Source organism: Stenella coeruleoalba (assembly GCF_951394435.1).
Source record: "Stenella coeruleoalba genome assembly, chromosome: 15".
In the NCBI taxonomy this organism is placed as follows: domain Eukaryota; kingdom Metazoa; phylum Chordata; class Mammalia; order Artiodactyla; family Delphinidae; genus Stenella; species Stenella coeruleoalba.
In genome coordinates, this window is record NC_137161.1 from 46605534 (window position 1) to 46625494 (window position 19961).

At 43.9% G+C, this 19961-nt stretch overlaps 2 protein-coding genes across 5 annotated transcripts in view; both read right to left on the bottom strand.

Moving 5' to 3' along the window:
- Positions 1 to 3089, bottom strand: part of NAA20 (N-alpha-acetyltransferase 20, NatB catalytic subunit) — a gene marked incomplete at its 5' end in the record, with an annotated part of 29628 nt that extends 26539 nt beyond the window's left edge. Inside the window, one exon of the mRNA XM_079945957.1 lies at positions 3034 to 3089. Coding sequence (XP_079802083.1) covers positions 3034 to 3089 — 56 coding nt within the window. The remainder of the gene's footprint in view (positions 1 to 3033) is intronic.
- Positions 3090 to 10962: 7873 nt separating this feature from the next.
- The window catches only part of RIN2 (Ras and Rab interactor 2), a 238423-nt gene continuing 229424 nt past the window's right edge, over positions 10963 to 19961 (bottom strand). For 3 of the 4 annotated variants that reach the window (XM_079944030.1, XM_079944029.1, XM_079944031.1), the window contains 2 exons: positions 17991 to 18154; positions 13642 to 15207 (listed from right to left, as the gene is read on the bottom strand). In XM_079944030.1, the coding sequence (XP_079800156.1) occupies positions 14884 to 15207; positions 17991 to 18154 (488 nt within the window). In that variant the 3' untranslated portion in view covers positions 13642 to 14883. Of the gene's footprint in view, positions 11088 to 13641; positions 15208 to 17990; positions 18155 to 19961 lie in introns of those variants that run through there. The other variant, XM_079944032.1, reaches the window with a different exon arrangement.

A 19961-nucleotide genomic window follows, 5' to 3' on the forward strand; every position in this document is an offset into this window, starting at 1 on the left:
AACACGTAATCAGTAGGAAAAAAAAAAACTAATGTAATGTTTTGCTTTTTTTTTTTTTTTTTTTGGTGCTATGTCTTTGAAATCTTGTGTGTATTTTACATTTGCAGCATTTTTCAATCCAGGAGCTAAACTGTCATAGGAAATTCTTGTTCTGTATTTAGATTTCATAAAATGTATGGTTAAAAAGTGGATACCCAAATGGTTCCAGTCATGCTGTTTTCAAATAACTGAATGGAATATCACTTTTCAAATGTAAATTTAAGTTATTTAAATAAAGTTAAAGTCCTGGGGGACAGGTTGCAGAGGTCAAACCAACCCACATAACTGAAGTCTAAATTCAAAGCCCTCACAGCTCTTAACTGCCCTGGGGCCCTACTTGCCCCACAGGAATCTCAGCAGCCCCTGCCCAGATGTGTGGCCCAGGCAGGGCAGGTAGAGAGAGCGATGACAGAGGAAGTAGGCAGGCCCCCCAAGAAAGATGCCCCCCACCAAGGTCCAAGCTCAGCTCCAGGCCTTGTCTCCAAAAGCCCAATAACAGAGGCATGTGACAGTCCCTGGGGAACAAACTCATGTCCAAGGTTTCTACAAATGCTCCAGGAGGGGAGACTGACCTCATAAGCTCACCTGCCTGCCAGGTGTTTCAACAGGGAGAAATTTCAGAGACAATTTCCTATCAGGAAAACCCAATGTGCTACATTATTTTGTTTTGAATTTTATTTTATTCAGTAGGTTCTTATTAGCTACCCATTTAATACATATTAGTGTATACATGTCAATCCCAATCTCCCAATTCATCCCACCACCACCAACTGCCCCTAATGTGCTACATTAAATGAATGCTAAAAGATAATTTTTAGAAAAGGTAAAATTGTGATTCTCATACAAATATGAAATGAACACATGACAAAGATTTCAACTCATTCATTATGAAAGAACCAGTAAGATGTTGCAATCGGTTCAAAGGAGAATTTAAACTGCACAAGGCAATCAGGAATGCTGAAATGTATTTATAAATAGATGTACAGCTGGTTAGTATTCACCGTGCAGTATATCTGGCAGGACACCCAGTTTTTTTTTTTTTTTTTGGTCATTTCCAAATGAACTGAGTTAAAACTAAATAGATTACTGACTACCAAAGAAATAAGCGTACCTAAAAGTTTCCTTTAATGCCTAAGATATATATTATATTATGTCATATATAGCCTATGTGTTTTCAACATCTTAATGAAAATCGTTGAGATCCAAGTATTTTTTATCATAAGTTTCCATTTAGGGCACTATTGCCTCTTTGTAATGAAAGCTATAATGATCTCTGTAATGATCTTTGTCTGCTCTGCCCTAGTCTCCTGATTATTTTGCTTGTATTATTGTTATTTTTCAGAACTTTTATATACATCTGTGTTACAACTATGCATCCTCCAGTTGTTTGATTTCCGTCTATAATTGAGTGGATGTAATGTGCACTGCCATTTTTTTATTACAATTTTCTCGTTCCACTCTTCATTTCGATTCATTTATGGGTTGGCTGGATTTCATTATAGTATTTTCTTTTTGTTTTGCTTTGCTTTGCTTTGTTTTCCAGGGGCCCCACGGGGCTGCTGCTCTTTTCCCAGAGCTCCTTAGTCTGTGAGATGCCTGATTAGAATATTGGCTGGATATTCATGGATCCCATGTTCTCTCCCTGCCAAGAACTTTGTAAACATCATTATTCTATTTTTTCCCTGGGGTTTAAAGTTTCTGGGGGAAAAGAGTAAGGCCAGCATGATTTTTGTTTTCCCTTTTGGGAGTGACTTAGGTTTTTTTTATTGCAGTGAGATTAGTCATGACACTTCGAGAAAGAAAACATTCTTAAAAGTGCATACATTTTAACCTGAGTAAATCTTTGACAGTTTCAGCAGTTTAACACAAATTTACAAAAAAAAAAAAAAAAAAAATCAAAGCTGAATCACTTCCACATAACCAGTGGGAATGTAAAGTGGCACAGCCTCTCTGGAAAACAGTTTGGTGGTTTCTTTAAAAACTAAATATGCAACTAACATTTAAGCCCAGCTTGCACTCCTGGGCATTTATCCCAGAGAAATGAAAACTTATGTTCCCACAAAAACCTGTACAGAAATATTTAAGCCAGAATAAAAATTCTGTCTACTGTATGATTCCATTTATAAGATAAACTGGAAAGGAGAGAATTTCGGGAACAGAAAACAGATCATTGGTTGCAGGGGCTGGGGTTGGGGAACAGAAGGAAATTAGGGGAGAGTTTTATGGGACTGATCACAGTGGTGACACCCTCACTGAACGGATCTGTCAAAATTCATAGAACGTACGCTGAAAAGAGTGAATTTCACTGTATGTAAGTTATATCTTAATAAACCTGACTCTAAAGAAAATAGAACCACCATGGTTTACCTCAGTGTCCCCACCACTCAGTAACTTTAAAAAGCACGAACTACATTTAAATGCCTTGGAGTCCCATAGTTACTTGGGCTCCTAGGCCATGCTGTTATTGCTTTCTGTTTCAGCACGTTCAATCTTATTTTTACCCTGCCCATTGTCCTATGTTACTGATGACTCAGAGCTTCTCATTGATCATTTTACATTGTGTACTTCCTTTTACTGCTTAGTTGGAAAAAATGACAAGCTTTTACCACATTTTATCACAAAACATCTTCCTGCTCATTGAGACAAAACATCATGTGCTCTTCTGTAAACAGTGCTGACCCAGGCTCTCCTGCATCATTCACTGTGGCAACATTCTGACATTTAAACAAGCAAAGAGCTTGACGTTTCATCCCTTGCTACTCTGTTTCTTTTCCTTCAGATCAAGTGGAAAAGACAAAGTGCCCAGTAAGTATATATTCTGATAAATCCTTAGCAATGTGCTTGACAATGAAACAGCTGGGATGGGTAGTCGCCTTCAGATAAAAAACTTATTTCTTTATAAAATAAGTGGGTCAGATAGATGCATTGACTCCAACCACTCATGTAATCAATTATTTTTAGTTTGGGTAACTAGCTTGTACAAAAAGCACTCACCATTCGTATGAAAAGCTGACTACAGGTTTCAGTGAAACAAGATGAGCTGAACACATGAGCTTCCTATCAACACCTCACTTAAGATGAGAAGAAAAGAGAATTAAAAAACTTTTTAAAGGCATAAATTCATAAAAACAAAGAGAATGGAGAAGGAGACAATAGCCGATGAGAGCTAGCCGCACAGTTACAGATGCTAGTAAATTCATTTAGCAGACAGACGCAAGCTGAGAGTTCAGCAACTACAGGACGAAAAGCCAAGGGGCAAGGCAATGGATTCCCAGTGCAGAATCTGCTGAGGCTCAGGATTCAGACAAGGCAGGGACAACGGCAGGGAGAAGAGGACAGCCTTATTCCCTGGAGAGGCATAGGAAGCTGTGTTCCCAAGTTCCCAGAGCACAGTCCATACTACAGAAGGTGAAGATTTAATCTTCTTATACCATATACATAGACATGCAATTTTTCTTCGCCAATCTCCCCAAATAATTATATAACATTTTGGATAAACTAATGTTTTTTATTATGATTTTTTCATAAATTTATTTATTTTTGGCTGCATTGGGTCTTCGTTGCTGCAGACGGGCTTTCTCTAGTTGCGGCGAGTGGGGGCTACTCTTCGCTGTGGTGCGCGGGCTTCTCATTGCAGTGGCCTCTCTTGCTGCAGAGCAAGGGTTCTAGGTGCGTGGGCTTCAGCAGTTGTGGCACACGGGCTCAGTAGCTGTGGCGCACAGGCTTAGTTGCTCCGTGGCATGTGGGGTCTTCCCGGGCCAGGGATCGAACCCGTGTCCCCTACATTCCAGACCACCGCATTGGAAATCGGGGTTAAGTAAGAGCTGGCACATTCACCCTGCCCTACGTAGGTCCCAGAATGCTGGCAGTGAGATTTAATCCCACCCTGCAACCCCCAGTAGGGTACTGGAGAACTTTTCCTGGGGAAATCGCCTGACCCAAGAGAAAAGCCCCAAAGATATTCACATTTTTCATCCTTCCAATAAAATGACCAGGTTGCGACATGGTCACCCTAAAGGGAGGGCCGCCAGTTCACAAACTCTGCCAATATACACAGCTTCCAAGAAGCTTTGTGGTGCTTTACATTTAATTATGAATAATCGGGACTTCCCTGGTGGTACAGCGGATAAGACCCCATGCTCCCAATGCAGGGGGCCCAGGTTTGATCCCTGGTCAGGGAACTAGATCCCACATGTGTACCGTAACTAAGGAGCCTGCCTGCCGCAACTACAGAACCTGCCTGCTGCAGCTAAGGAGCTGGCAAGCCGCAACAAAGGAGCCTGCCTGCCACAACTAAGACCCGGGGCAACCAAAATAAATAAATAAATAAATATTAACCAAAAAACCCCACAACCCGCCACCCAAAACTATGAATAATCAAAAGCCACTGAACATCTGAGTACAGCCGCTAATCCAAAAGACAGAATAAAACAAACAGAAAAAGAAAAGTGGGATGAACAGAGATTTTTTTAAAAAAAATAATGCTATAACTAAGATCCACAGACAGACAAGATATTTCATCCAGGGAAAAAAAGAACTAAATATTATAAAAATGACATTCAGAAACAAAGTATGTTATTATTATAAATTAAAAATTCAATCATTGAAGCAATACCCCAGAAAGTATAAGAAAAAGACACAGAGACAAGAAGTAGGAATTAAAGCTTGAAAAAAACAAATAGGAGCGCAATCTAGTAGGTCTGTTACCAAGCCAGGTTTATTTGCCTGACCTGAAGCAAGCCAAACGTTAAGACGTGGAGGTTTGTCACACAGAAAAGGTTCCTTTGCAAGGCAGCCAAAGAAGGAGAATGGAGAACAAATTTCAAATCTGCCTCCCTGAAGGCGGGGGCTTGAGATATTTATGGGATAAAGGAGTAGGGTGGTCTTAGGTGTGGGAAAAGGTGACTGGAGGTAGGGAAAAAGTGAGGTAACCGGTGTTGTGTGCAGGTGTATCTGGGTTACACGCTTTTCCACGGGATGCCTGTTTAAAAAAAAATGGAGGCATTTAGCACGATCTGAGGGTGGAGTTTTTCAGCCCTCTGGTGTCAAGATGTATGTCACTGGACACCTGCGCAAGCCAAATTTTAGGGTGGGCATTCCTAATCAGTCTTACTCAGCTTCAACTGCACTGGAGCTGACTCCAAGTTCCTGGAAAACAACTTAAGCCCCCATTACTATAGCAACCCCTACTTCAAAGGTGTTATCTATAGGGGGCAGTTAGGGAGCCAAAAAATAATTAAGGTGAGCTTGGTCAGTGAAGGCAGGTCCCAAGTGAAGGGTTTCTTAACAAGCTGTTCCCTTATCTGGTGTTCTGTAAGACAAGATCAAGAATTTCTGTTAGTCACCAGTTTCTGTTAACCCAATGGGGCACGTTTTCAGGTCCAATATTTAAATAATAGGAACTCCGGAAAGAGAAAATAGATGGGAAGAAATAATAATTTTGAAAATATGAGAAATGTTCTCAGAATTAAAGAATATGAGCTTCCAGAGAGTGAAAGAGATCTGAGTCTCCAACACAACTGATGAAAAAAAAATCCACATCGAGGCACATCTTTGAAATTTGAGAACAGTAGGGATAAGGAGACTCTTCTAACAGCTTCTGGAAAATGGAAGGGAAGTGTATCAGTTAGCTTTCGCTGTGTAACGAATCACTCAAACCTAGCGACTTAAGTTGTGGGTTGGTTGGGTGGTTCTTCTGGTCTGAGCTGGAGGCTTGTTAGTTGTATCATCCCAGACGGCCTCGCTCACGTGTCTGGGATGTCCTGGGATGGCTGGGACTTCTCTCTACACAATCTCTTATCTTCTAGGAAACTAGTTTGTTCTGTTCACAAGGGTGATGGAAGGGTTCTCAGCAGCAAGAAGGGGCCAGCCCAATGCACAAGCACTTTTCAAACCTCCACTTGCACCCTGTTTACTAGAGTCCTTTTGACCAAGGTGAGTCCTCTGGCTGGGCCTACAGTCAAGGTGGAAGGAGATGATTCAATGGTATAAAATGAGATGAGATTCATATATGCATGGATTAGAAATCAAGTGATGTCAGACACCAGCATCTCTGAAAGCTAGATGACAAGAGAAAAAAACATGATTTCTAACCTTCAAGAGTCTGAGAGGAGGGCTTCCCTGGTGGCGCAGTGGTTATGAATCTGCTTGCCAATGCAGGGGACACGGGTTCGAGCCCTGGCCCGGGAAGATCCCACATGCCGTGGAACAGCTAGGCCCATGTGCCACAACCACTGTGCCTGAGCTCTAGAGCCCACAAGCCACAAATACTGAGCCCACATGCCACAACTGCTGAAGCCTGCGTGCCTGGAACCAGTGCTCCGCAACAAGAGAAGCCACCATAATGAGAAGCCCGCGAACCACAATGAAGAGTAGCCCCCGCTCACTGCAACTAGAGAAAGCCTGCACACAGCAATAAAGACCCAACACAGCCAAAAATTAATTAATTAATTAATTAATTAATTTTTTAAAAAAAGATTCTGAGAGGAAATTTCTAACAGGGTTCTCGACCTAGTCAAACTATCAAGCACTAGGAATGATAGAAGAATCAGAAGAATATGTAAAAGCCTCAAACGTTTCACCTTCAATTCTTCTAAATAATGTGCTCCAGTAAAAAAAGAAGTGAGTGAAGAAAGAGAAAAAAAGGATCCAAGAAATAGGATATAGGACATTTAACTCTGTAGAATGGTAAGGAGAATTTCCAGGAAGACAGTTCTATCACAGTCCTAGAAACCAACTGGCCCACCCACATTACAACAGGAGGACAGCTCTAGGAAAGATATCTCAATGAAAAAAATAAAAGGAAATGATAGATTATTCTGAATTATTAGAGCATGTTGAAAGGAATTTCTCGGCTGTGGAATAGAGGTTGAGAATGAATTAGTGATGGGTACATTAAAGGTAAACCATAAAAATGGAAGCAATCATTAACTCCAAGAAAAACAAAAAGTTGTACAAAAAGGAAATACAATTGCATTATAGTTTAGCTCTGAACAATATTTACATTGCCATCATAATAAAAAACATGAATTTATCCAAAATGTTATATAATTATTTGGGGAGACTGGCAGAGAAAAATTGCATGTCTATGTATATGGTATAAGAAGATTAAATCCTCACCTTCCATAGTACGGACTCAGTAAATAATGTCTAATATTGGAAAAGAAATCAATAAGCAACAGTATAAGCATTTTTTAAAGAAATATGCAGATAAATAATGGCAGATGGAGCTGGAGAAGTTGTTTAGAGGGGGAGGCATCAGAAATGGGATTCGGGGACTTCCCTGGCAGTCCAGTGGTTAAGAATCCGCCTTCCAGTATAGGGGATGGGAGTTCAATACCTGGTAGGGAACTAAGATCCCACATGCCATGGGGCAACTAAGCCCCCGCGCCGCAACTACTGAGCCTGTGAGCTCTAGAGCCCACGCGCCACAACTAGAGAGCCCACACACTGCAACAGCAAGATCCCGCATGCCGCAACGAAGATCCTGCATGCTGCAACTAAGAGCTGACATAGCCAAATAAATAAATAATTTTTAAAAAGGATTGTACATTAAGTGAAAAATATTTTTAAAAATAGAAATGGGATTGGGGGAGGGGACAGGAACTGCTGCTTCATTATACACCTGGGAATATTTGATGTGGTGTTTATTTTGTAAAAACAAATCCTCCCTTCCCCCACAAAAAAAGAGCAAAACCACATGCATGAAACAACACTGCAAGCATAGGAGGGTTCAGGATTGTTTGGAATCACTGTCCGGAGGAATGCAAGCGTTCTGCAGGGTCCACAGCACTTTCCCTTTGCAGCCGCCGCCTGCTGAGTCCAAAGATGTTTTAAACAATTCACTCCTTAGTCACCAAATACATTTTAAATACATCTATCTTCCCTGCTTTTCAAAATCGATGAGCAAAATGGCCCTGTAGATAATAGATTCTCAGGGAATGAAATGCCTTTAAAAGAAAGTTGGCTGTCCTTTCAGAAAATAAAAAAGCCCATAAACTTCCGATATCACGTGCAGACAGTGTGACTAGTTAATTATCCAGACTACATAATGATGTCCCTGCACACACACGCACACACACGCACACACACACACACACGAGTACACATGTGAGAGCAGCTGGCCCAGACAGAAAGAACCTTCTGACTCAGCTTCTGTTTGCCTCACATAGTTGGAGGTAAAAGAAGATGCCTGGCAAAACCACTGTATTTGTCTTCAACCCCACCTCATTTTGAGTCTTTCCCCCTACGTTTCAGGTCTCTTTTCCCTATGAAAGCAAGAAGACTAAATCATCATCAGAAAAGCACGTGTTTCCTGACATCTGCATTTTAAGCCTTTTGTGATCATGTACGTGGTTTGAAGTGAGGTCATGCCTTTTTTTTAGTTAGTGTCACAAGCTCCATCCCTCCAGAGATTTAACAGCAGCAGTTTAAGTTTAATTGTATCAGCTGCACAAATGCCCTCAACACAAACAGGCCTTGAACTAATACTGCTCAAACTGTAACGTGCACGTGGATCATCTGGGAATTTTGTTAAAATGTAGATTCTGTTTCAGTAGGTCTGGGAGGGTCCTGAGACTCTGAGGAGCTCCTGGAAGATGCTATGCTTGGTCCATGGATTGCATTTTCACCAGCAAAATCTTCAACTATCTGTGAAATGAGATTTTGCAATTTGCCAAGTATTATATTTCCACATGCTTGTGAAAAGCAGCAGCTTTCCAGTGTCCTAGCTAGTTCACGTGTATTTAATTTTGATTGGTTAAAGAGTCTTGGGCAGTTTATTTTTCTTTGCAATTTTTCATTCTTTCAGTTCATTGTCGATGCATTTCTGTTCTGTGCGTGATTGTATATCAGTAGACTGAAGAAACAGAGTGAAAAAGATAAAATTGACTAAAACTGCAATCTGAGTCCATTCTCTCAAAATTTGTAGAACTGGCAGGAAAGAGGAAGCACAGACATCAGAGATAAGGAAAATCGCATCAAATCACACCTTATTCTTTTTGGTAAAGCCTATTGTATTTAAGAGTAATCCAGTTAAATAATAGACATATATATATAAATATCTAAATGAATAAGTGAATGTAAAAAATAAAATTAAAAGAGGAAAAGCTGTGGCAATAATCACTGACTGTAGTTACACTTTTACTTAAGTAATCATTCCTTCCTGGGAAGCGCTACTGTAGCCACCCTCGGGGCAGAGCCGGTTCCTCCCAGGATGTCACTCTGGCCATCCCTGCAATCTCCCTCCCTCCTCCCCTTTCCCCCTCTTGGCAATAGTCACCACTGGCCACGGCCCTGCTGATGTTCTTGGCCAGTAGGGAACACTGGGAATATCCTCCCAGTTCACACCTGTACTCCTCCATCACCACCATCATCAACAACAAACTTAACGGATGGCATTCACTTTATTTTTAATCCTCCCACACTGGGCATCTCATCCCTATATATATATAAATATAAATATATATATATATATATATATATGTGTGTGTGTGTGTGTGTGTGTATATATATGTATGTATATATATATAAAAAATATATATACATACATATATAAACATATATAGTTAATATATATAATATATACATTAACACATATAGTTAATATAAATAATATATACATTATATAGTTTATATATAATATATACATTGATATATAGTTAATATATAATATATAAACATAGTTAATATATAATATACACATAATATATATAGTTAATATATAATATATACATTGATATATATAGTTAATATATATAATATGTATATTGATATATATAGTTAATATATATAGATATATAGTTAATATATATGTATATTGATATATAGTTAATATAGATAGTTTATATATAATATATATAGTTAATATATATGTATATTGATATATAGTTAATATATATAATATATATAGATATATAGTTAATATATATAATATATAGATTTATATAGTTAATATATATAATATATAGCGATATATATATAATATGTATATTGATATATATAGTTTATCTATATTAAACCTTAGTACCTGTTATTGTCTTTCTTTTTTTCACAAGAAACTTGCCAGCAGATAAAAACGTGAATGGGTCCGTAGAAACAAACAACGGCAGTGGAAAATTTTCTTTCGAAGAGGTTGATTGTCTCATGATAATAGTGACAAATATTCAATGTGCCTGTGGAGTACCGGGTTCTAAGACGTCACATGGATTAATTCAGTGCCTCGTGGCTCTCGCAGGAGCCAAGAGGGAGATGCCGTCAGCACCTCGGCTGGTAAGGGGTGCCCGTTTGACAGTGCGCGTGTGTGTGTTTGTGACGTGGTTTTATTTTACATGCACCGATAACTGTATTTTTTCAGTTTCTTAAGTCACTCCTAGTTAGTTTGCTAGAACTGCACTTTCCAGCACAGCAGCCACCAGTCACCCGTGGCTGCTGAGCATTCGACATCTGGCTACTGAGACGTGACATAAGTGCCCAGTGCACACAAGATTTTGGAGGTGATGAAAAAAAATTAGTGTAAAATACCTCTAATGTTTTTGATTGATTAATTGTTAAAATATTATATTTGGGATAGCATGGGTTAAATAATAAAATAGATTACTAAAATAAAATAAATTATTAGTAATACTGTAATATAGTGCTATTGATTTCACCCATTTGTTTTTCTTCTTTTTTTTAACGTGGCTACTAGAAAATTTAAACTCATCTGTGTGGCTTGCTTCCTGTTTCCATGGAAGGGTGCCATGCTACAAGTACATTTTCCATGGTCTCTTGCTGAAGTCAGCCGACTAAGACCAAGAACCTGTAACTGATTAGGCGTTAGGGGCTGTAGACAAAGTCTTACCTCTCTCAGGTGTGTTTCTCTCCTAAGACCTGTGTCTTGATCTATCCTGGTATTTCTCAGCCCCGATTTCACAGTAGAATCACCTTGGAAGTTTCAGTAGAAGTCGCTGCCTGGGTCCCACGTGCAGAGATTCTGATGGTCTGGGCAGCCTGGCCTTCGGGTTTTAAAGGGCTGCAGGTGAGCTGAAGAAGCGGCCGAAGCTGAGAACCTGATGGGAATAGGACCAGCGGACACTGAGCCCTGGGGACAGACCAGGTGGGCGGGTGTAGGTGGTGGCACCTGGCTCACCCTGCATCTCAGGTAGAACTGGAGAAGCGTGTGTTGTGGACAGGCCTCAGGGACAGGCCAGAGCCCGCCCAGCTCATTAAAACCTAAAACCTGCCCCCCAGGGTCCTGGGGGAGGGAAGGGAAGGAATGGAGCTAAATGGGGGGGAAATGCCTTCAGCTGTGTGAGGTGATGTATTCCCCAGGGGACCGAGGGCAGGCCGCGGGGAGGGGGGGGGCGATAGACGCCAGGGAGGAAACCTTAGCCCAGAGCTGAGCCCTGCCTGGTCCCCGCTACCCGCCCACCCCAGCCACTGTCCCTCTCCCCGCCATGGGCCCTGAGCGCCTCCCCCTCCAGGCTGACAGAGTCCAGGATCCACCACAGCAGATCTGCGTTCGGTGGAAGGAAATACTCAGATTCATTCTTATGATGATATTCTAAATGTCTATTACGTACAGAACTTTCAGGCAACTTCCACTCTGGAAGGTTAGGTTATCAGCATCGAGAGACAAGCAGCTGTCCGGCCCCCGGCCCCCCACCCTCCAGATCAAAGCTGCCGCCCTGCACACGTGCCTGCTGGGTGGGGGTCTGAGGGCAGACCCTCGGTACTACTTTATTAAATGTATCGGCCCAGACCTTTCTGAATAATTTTTTATAAACTTCCCCTGCATACCTTCCTGACAAAAGTCACTGTCCATGGGGGAAATGTTTGTGCCAAATGCCACCCATCCTTCCACGTTGGAGGGAAACATCTTTTTCAAATAAGAGCGTGTTCTCCAGATCTTCCTCCCTCCACCTCTTCTATTTTTTTACGATCCCTTTAGGATTCTGCCATGGTATGTGAATTTTCTCCCATTTCCAACTCGATCAGGGTTCACTAAATGACCAACAATACTTTTGGTCTCAAATTCACCATCACAAGCATGGTTTGAAAGATGATGATTTTTAGTATTTTATCATCAGATACTGCCAGGCGATTAGAATGCCCGTGTCCCATGTACGTAGCCCTTCCTCTCAGACTTTAGCGAGTAAGCAGGCAGTGCTGTTGATAATCAGAGTGCTGTCTCATTTCCAGTCTCTTAAAGATGGAGGTAAGAGATGCCTGGCAGACGTGAAGCCACATTTATGAATGAAAGCATTCATGGTTGGGTTTCCTGCCTTCTGTGTTTCCTTACAGATCTAAAGTTGTAACTTCCACACGATACTGATCTGCTCGAATAGTTTCTATTTCTATTCTGCGTCCCTGAAGAGAGAATATTTGGCACTGCATATAACATTAAAAAAAAAAAAAGAAAGAAATCCTTTCCTCTGGCTGGCATTCAACTTTTATATTTTTAGATTTGGAAATACATTTTCCTCTCCCTCCACCCAGCATGTATATTTTTATTCTCCTCTTATTCCTTCAAACTGCCCCAAAATCTGTTTCCTGGCAATTTGAGAAGTGAGAAATGTTGGCGTGGGGAAAAAAGTGAAGACGCATGTGAAGCTGTAATTTTAGCATGGAAACATTGCCCAACGACAAAACCAGGGGCTGTCTTGTGATGTTTTCTTCTGCTCACACTAGCGTCCTATTTTGATCTCACTGAAGTTTACTCCGGCTGTCTCCCATTCAGGCACAGTGACCTGCTTTAAGTCAGCAGTGTACTGACTTCGGAGGACAAGGAGAGCGTGACGACCTTAAACTACAGGGACTGAATTGTCACTCTGAATTCATTGTAAATATGCAAAGCAGGCAGTCGGCTCAGCCACAGTTCTGATCTTTAAGCATCCATCCTACTGACGGGTTAGAAAGTGCGTTCAGTCAACAAGGACCTATCAAGCCATTGCCAAGCACCAGGAATAGGCCAGCCTCTGCCGTGCTGATTTTGAAACAGCCTTGAACTTTCAGCTGGGGCACTTCAGAGGTTACATAAAAAAAAAGACCAGGGCGGGGTGTCTGCAGGGCTCTTCTGATTAGCTGTGATGTTCTCTTGGTCCAGCTAAGCCAAGGACTGTCCCAGATAACACCAAATCCTTTCAGGTTAGAACACCTTCTTTTCCTTCTGCTCCTGTCAGAACATGAGCTTGGTGAAAAAATGTCAACTTTTCTGTTTCCTCTCTATGGATTATCTAACCACAAACACTGGCGTGGGTTCCAGATTTACATAACATGCTCTGGTGCATAATCACATTCTGCTTCTCAAAGGAAAAAGACAACTGAAGAATATTTCAAGAATTATTTTCACACATGATTATCGCACAGTATTACAATGTATTATGTGCAAAATTCCATTAAAAAAATCATTTACAAAAGGAAGTACAACACAGTATGTGTTGAGGGTTCCAGATGTACAGCAAAAGCTTAAAAAGGTACAAGGTACAAAGCCAACAAAATTAGATGACTACGCATCCTTACACAGTACAATAACATGTTTTTGTAACTACCTTTGTTATGTTGATACGAGACCCTCATCCTCTGTGCAAACCGCCCCTCCCCAGGCCCCGCCCAAACAGGTTTCGTAAAACAGAAATTTAACTTCCGCCACACATTCTACAACACAGATGGGCTTTTTGGTGCATTTGCAAACTCCTTTCCAAATGGCATTTATTTTACTCAATGAAACTCACAATACACGGTTTCTGCCCAAAATAATCTGATGCTGTTAGTTTTGATTTATGTGGAAAAGGAAAAAAAAAGTGGTGTTCTTTTTTTTTTTTTTTTCCTCGTGGGGTTTTCAAAATTGCTTCCGAAAGCAAATAACATGGGACAGATTTTGCAAATCTCACTGCACATTTATAGTATTTTCAGCATAGGTGGTTCCTTTTATCTCCTTTTCCCACTTCCCTCAAGGAGTCTGAACCAGCAGACTCCACCCCTTAGTCCTCTGTTAGAGTCTGTATTTCCCTCTCGACCTCTCTCTACATTCGTTTCTTTCCTGATCCCCAGCACCACTTGGTGAAAGCACAAAACAACGCGATACCACTGAGCGTGAACAAGGTAATAACAGTACGTTGGATTTCCAAAGGCATTCTGTGGCCAGTGTCAGTAATACATCGCTGTAAGAAACCCAGCAGTCTCTCCCCACAAAGTTGCTCAAACATCCAGTTACAGAAGAGAGACTTTTAAAATGCAATACTCTCAAATCCAGCAAGAGATTTCTTTTTGCATATTAAATGTTAAAATCACATGCATAATTATAGAATATCTTAAAGTTACAAAAATATTTTAAAAACCAATCCTGACAGTTTACCTGCAACTGCTATAAAAATTTCTATGAAATATATAAAAATGCAAAGGCTCTTCGTAAAAAAAAGAAGAAGAAAGGAAGGAAAGGATGAAGGCACCCACTGAACTGAGAGGTCCTTGATGCACTGCATCGGACAGTCTTGTCAAACGCCTGCTGTTGAACTCAAGAGAAGAGCTTGTACCTTAAATGTTCATTCAGTACGTATACATACACGTGAGCCAACCCTGTACCTGGCTGGGGGTAGGCAGCAAACGATCTCGGGACACCTGAACCATCAGATGCAGTTCTCCATCTCTGAAGGACGGATCCTACTGTTTCATGAACCTCAGCTACTGTGCTTGGGCGTCGTGGCTAAAGGTGCCCTTGGCCGAGTCGGCCTGTGGATGGCTCCGTCACTGAACCGAGCGGACCCCAAGGAGGTGACTGCTTTGCAAGCACAAGCACGTGGAAGCCAGAGGCCAGGTTCCTAACTCCGCTCTTCGGATGCACCACTGGGAAGCCTCGCGTGTCTCCTAGGAGGCGGTGAGCTCTTCTTCCCCGTTCTGGAAGATGACGCCGTAAGGATCCTTCTTGATGCGCTTGTAGACAAAGTGGAAGACGTGGGACTGTGGCCGGCTGTGCAGCTCGGCCTTGATTTTCTGAGGGTATGTGTCCTCGGCCAGCTGCTGCCACGTTTCGTCCACAAAGAGGAAGAGGCTGTACTCCTCGGGGTCGGCCACCTTGAACTTCTCGGCACAGAGCTGACACACGTCCTCCGTGGTGACGTAAGGCCTCACAAGGAGGGTCTTTCCCGTGCAGCCACTGTTGACATCCTGGAATGCAACCCGGAGGTAATTCTGCAGGTGGAAAGAGAGGTGCAGGGGCGGCGTCAGAAGAGGAAGTGAGATGGTGCAGGTGAGCTGGGGGACACCAGGGAGAGGCCTCACAGGTGAGCCTCGCCGGGACGTCCAGGGTCAGGAGACGAGGCCCCCAAGTACAGGGAAAGAGGCTGATGTGAAACGGGATGGTGGGGAGCACAACTGTATGGACTTTAATTCATCCCCAATACGAGAAGCGGGAGGAAGTCCGTTCAGCCCTGCTCTCACCCTTCAGTCTCTCTCATAAAGCTGGGCTGAGAAATCCCTGGTTAAGAGTGTCAACCAGATCTGACGGGTTTATTTTATTCCCAGCTTGAAAAACCAACCAAATGTCAGAAGAGCCAGGAGTCAGCAGCAGGAGACACATTAACGTATGTAGACACAAGAGCGCACGTTCTATTCGCTTTGGACTCCTTTTTATGAAGCCTAAGCAGGGGCGACGGCGTTAGGCTGCAGCACGAAATACTGCGGACGGTTGACCGTCCTTCCCCTCCCCCACTGGCAATTTCACATGGTTCAACCCAACACAAGGTGGCTCTGAGTGCTGTGTGGGAAAGTCGGCGGGGGTTGTGGATTCTGTGGAAAGGCCTGGGAGATGCAGGGCGCCTCTGGGTGCAGGGCGGTGCCGTGGAGATGGGGGCTGCAGGCTGGGGGGTGTCTGCAGGCCCTGCATCGTGAGCAGTACCAGGCGAGCGGCTTCACGGAACAGAACAGACCTGGGGCCCGGACGAGGTGCGGGGCATCCTAGGCTCCTGCCCGGCTCTCTGAGATTCTGTGGCCCCGGGTCATTCTGCAGTTCTACTTCCTCAGGAGTGGGGTTACCAGATAAAATAGGGAACGCCCAGTTAAATCTGATTTTCAGACAGAAGACAAATACATCTTCCTTTTCGAAATCTGGCCGCCCTACTCAGGAGTAATGGGGAGTGGGGCTCTCTGCCGGGGGTCCTACACGGTTACCCTGAGGGTTTCCTCAGGTGATAGAAAAGAGAGCTCTTGGGCAGGCCAGTGCACCCTGCACACGGATGAGAACACCGACGCTCTTGAACTGGAACAATAGAGGGCCCCTTCGGGTACACACACGCCCGGTTTCACCAACCCCTCGTCTCCCATACCGCCCCCCAGCACATGGCCTGCACACGGTATGCATTTACTTACTGACTCCTAAAAAAAACCTTGTGAAGGAGGCCTCCACTATCCCTGTTTGACCAGTGAAGAAACTGAGGCACAGAGAGGTTAAGGAACTTGCCCAAGGCCACACAGCGAGTGAGTGGCAGGGCCAGCGTTCTGGTGTCTCGACCACTGAGGTGAGGTGTGCTGCCTCTCCAGGGTGAGCAGATGTGTGTGTCTGTGACCCTGACTTAGGAGTTCCAAGTGCAGCTTTGCTTCCTGGCTTTGGCTTCTATAGCCAAGCTGAGTGCTGACAATTCCCGTCTTGGGTCCGTTCTTAGAAGATGTGCCTCTCTGAGGTGAGTGAGGCCAGGGGTGTGCACAAGGCATGGACTCTGGGGGTTCTAGGTTAGAAGCTCCAGATGGAGAGAGGGGACCAGGGGAAGGGGCTAACGGCAGGTGGGGATGTGGAAGGATGCGTTTTTATCCCTTCTTATTTCCCTTCCTCCGTTCTTCTCCCCAGAGGCTGTGTGGCCTTAGGAACCCCCTCCCCAGATGGCCAATAGTCGCCACATTCCAAGGGCCTGCGGATGCTAAATCGCTCAGCACGTGGACGGTTCTTCAACAATCCACGGGGTGGGGGGCGCACAGGATGCCTTCTCGCCCCTTAGGTTTACGCGCCTGGGAAGGAATTTCTGGGAACACTTCTATCTTGGAGAAAACCTTGCTGACCTTGCCTTTCCACAATGGGTGGCTTTAAACCAAATGTACCTTTTGAGTGTTTTCAGAGCATTAAAAAGGCAAAAAGGGCAAGGAAGGTGAATCTGGACGTGGAGCAAATCTGTCCTGCTTGGAAATTCACCACGTGGCACGTGGACACAAAGCACGGTCGGGGTTTACAATTCTATTTGAAACTTTTGAAATATTATCTGAAGACATTTGCAGACTTACTCATCGTTTCATAGACTGTGAGCAAATCAAGCGTTCCTGTGTTGGGTCAAGATTTCTATAGCCTCAACCTGCCTCTCCTCTCTAGGAAGCGAGCTCTGTGGGAACCCGCCTTCCCAGGGACCAGCTCAGGGGCACAGAAAATTCTGGAAGGGGATCCAGGCAGGACCTGGCCCAGATGCTCACTCTTCAACTCTGGCCCTGACCAGCTGCCAGAGCTGACGCTGCTGATGAGATGCTGGGGTCTTCTGTTTTGGGGGGTGGCGAGATGAAAGAGGAGAGGTGTCCCTCTTCTCAGAGAGACCAGGTCAAGTGCAGGGCCTCACACGGCTGCTTCCACCTCCCAGTCTCCCATCTGCCACCTGTGCTGAGAGCATCCTTCCTTCTGGCTTCCTGTGCGCTCAGGTGAGCAGTATCTACGCTGGACCTTCTGGAGGAAATCCTGCCCTAACTCGACTCTGATTTCTTAAGGGCAGCAAAACTTGGGCCAAATCCACACACACATATATATATTCTGTTAATTTAAGGAAAACAGAGAAGTGAAACAACAAGGTCAGAGGGTGGTTTAAAATATCCCTCTTCCACCAGATGGTCCGACGAAGGGAGGCCCTCGGGTGCCCTGAGCTGCGTGCGCCATGAGCCAGCTCTGCTTCCCAAGGACAAAGGAAGCAGCAGGAGTCTGTCCCCACCGCCGGCCGGCCACATACCTGAAAGTCGTCCACTGAGGGGATGGTCCGGTTGGTGGTCCTCCGCTTGTGCCACTGCCTCAGGGTGTCCCTGGCCTCAGAGCTCAGCAGTCTCGCTGCCTGCTCTTCCTGGAAATTCTTTATCAGGGAAAGTGCTCCGTAGGCGCTGGTCAGGTAGTAGCCTCCTGGAAAGGGTGGAAAGAATGAGTTCTCCAGGGGTTTACCAGTTGGACAACAGTTGGGGGCCCACCGTGTTGGAGGTCCGGTTCGGCATTTTCTCCTTCTCTTCCGCATGCGTTTCCTTGAGGGACCGCATGAGAGCACATCCTAACCCATCCATTCCTGCATCCGTCTCCGTGGATGTACGGCTGACCCAGGCCTGGGCCACTGCCCACCGCGGACCACGCCCTGCTTTCTCTGATGGAATTTCCATTCCAACGGGTGAGACACACGGAATCTCTATTATCTAAACACAATTGTGAAAATGCTTTGCCAGAAAAGGTCAGGGTGCTGGGGCCTGATGCAGGTGGGGAGGCGTGTGAGGACGGCAGGGTCCACCTTTCTGAGGCCAGAACCCTTTAGTACAGGAACAGGAACCCACCTACTTCTGGCAACACCTGCTTTGGGGCTTTTCCTTTAGGAATTACTCTTTTCTAAAGTCTGAGTAAACTATACACTTTGAAAGGAATACACAGTATACATGTGTGCTCACGATATAGATTCTTCAAAATAACTTCTCCCTCCTGATTCCCTTTCTTACTCTTCCCTGGGGACTCTCATAACGTGACATTTAGGAAAGAGTAATTTACAAGGAAAAGCAAGTGATGCCCCTTTGCTGGTGCATTTGGGAACGATGTCTTATGTTTGGGGGAGTGTTAAAAAGATTTACAACACTCTGAGAGACATAAGTGTGTTCACAGTTTGGTCTTAAACTATAATTAGGTGCCTTCCTGAAACTTGTAAGCTGTGTGCTAGAGAAACACTAGGGGGCGCCCCAAACACTTATTACAAATTCCCTAATTGGGCACAGCACATCATCGAGAGACATTTCTTTGTCCAAATACCTATTGAATCTCCACCGTGAGCCAGGTACAGAGTGGGGGTGGGTTTGTAAAAATTAGAATCAGAGTCCCTGCTTTATAAATGTATTAAAGAAGACGGACATTGGCGGTTTATTCATGCAGGGACCGGAAGTTAGTTGTGGTTTAATAAGTTTTGTCTGCAAGTATCTCTTTCATGGCCAAAGTATTTAGCTGCTAACACAAGACCCTGGAGAACTTTCTCTCTGGTCAACAGGTGACAACATTCAAGATGGCAACTGGTCCACCATCTAGGAAACGAGCTGAACGCCCCCCTGTGACTCATACTGAGAAAGAAACACACTTCTGTGGCTTTCAGGTCGCTGGCAGAGATTTGGAGTACAGCGCTTTGAGTGGCTGATTTTTACTAAATATTTTCCCCATGAACAAATCACATGATTGAGTGGGAAACTCAGTAGTATGGAATTTAAATGCCACACAGAGGATTTCAGGAGAAACCAATATGGACTTAATACTTAAGAGAGGCTTGTGGAGGTGTCAGGATTGGAGCTCGGACTTGGAGGGACTATGACAGTTGAGTTTGGGAGGGGACTGTTTCCTCTGAATGCCAAATTTTAGACTCCACGGCTCAAAGTTCAGGCCGCTATGGAGAAAACTCCAAATGCTGGAAGCACAAAACTGACCACACTTTGAAACATGTGGATGCAATTAGAGGAAGGTTTAAATTTCTGCAAAACTCTAACCCTGCCAGCAGGGCTGTGCACGTAAAAGGGATTCCATGACGCTTTTTCCGCAAATGAAACTACCTGCTTAAACAGCAGAAAACAGATGTGGGCTGTCGTCCCGCAAACCAAAGAGGGCTTTGGGCAGTAGGGCAGGATGCAGGGCTGGACCAGCAGTGCATCTCTGCTTGGCTGCCTCTTCCTCCCAGACTGCAGAGCTCTGGTCTGAG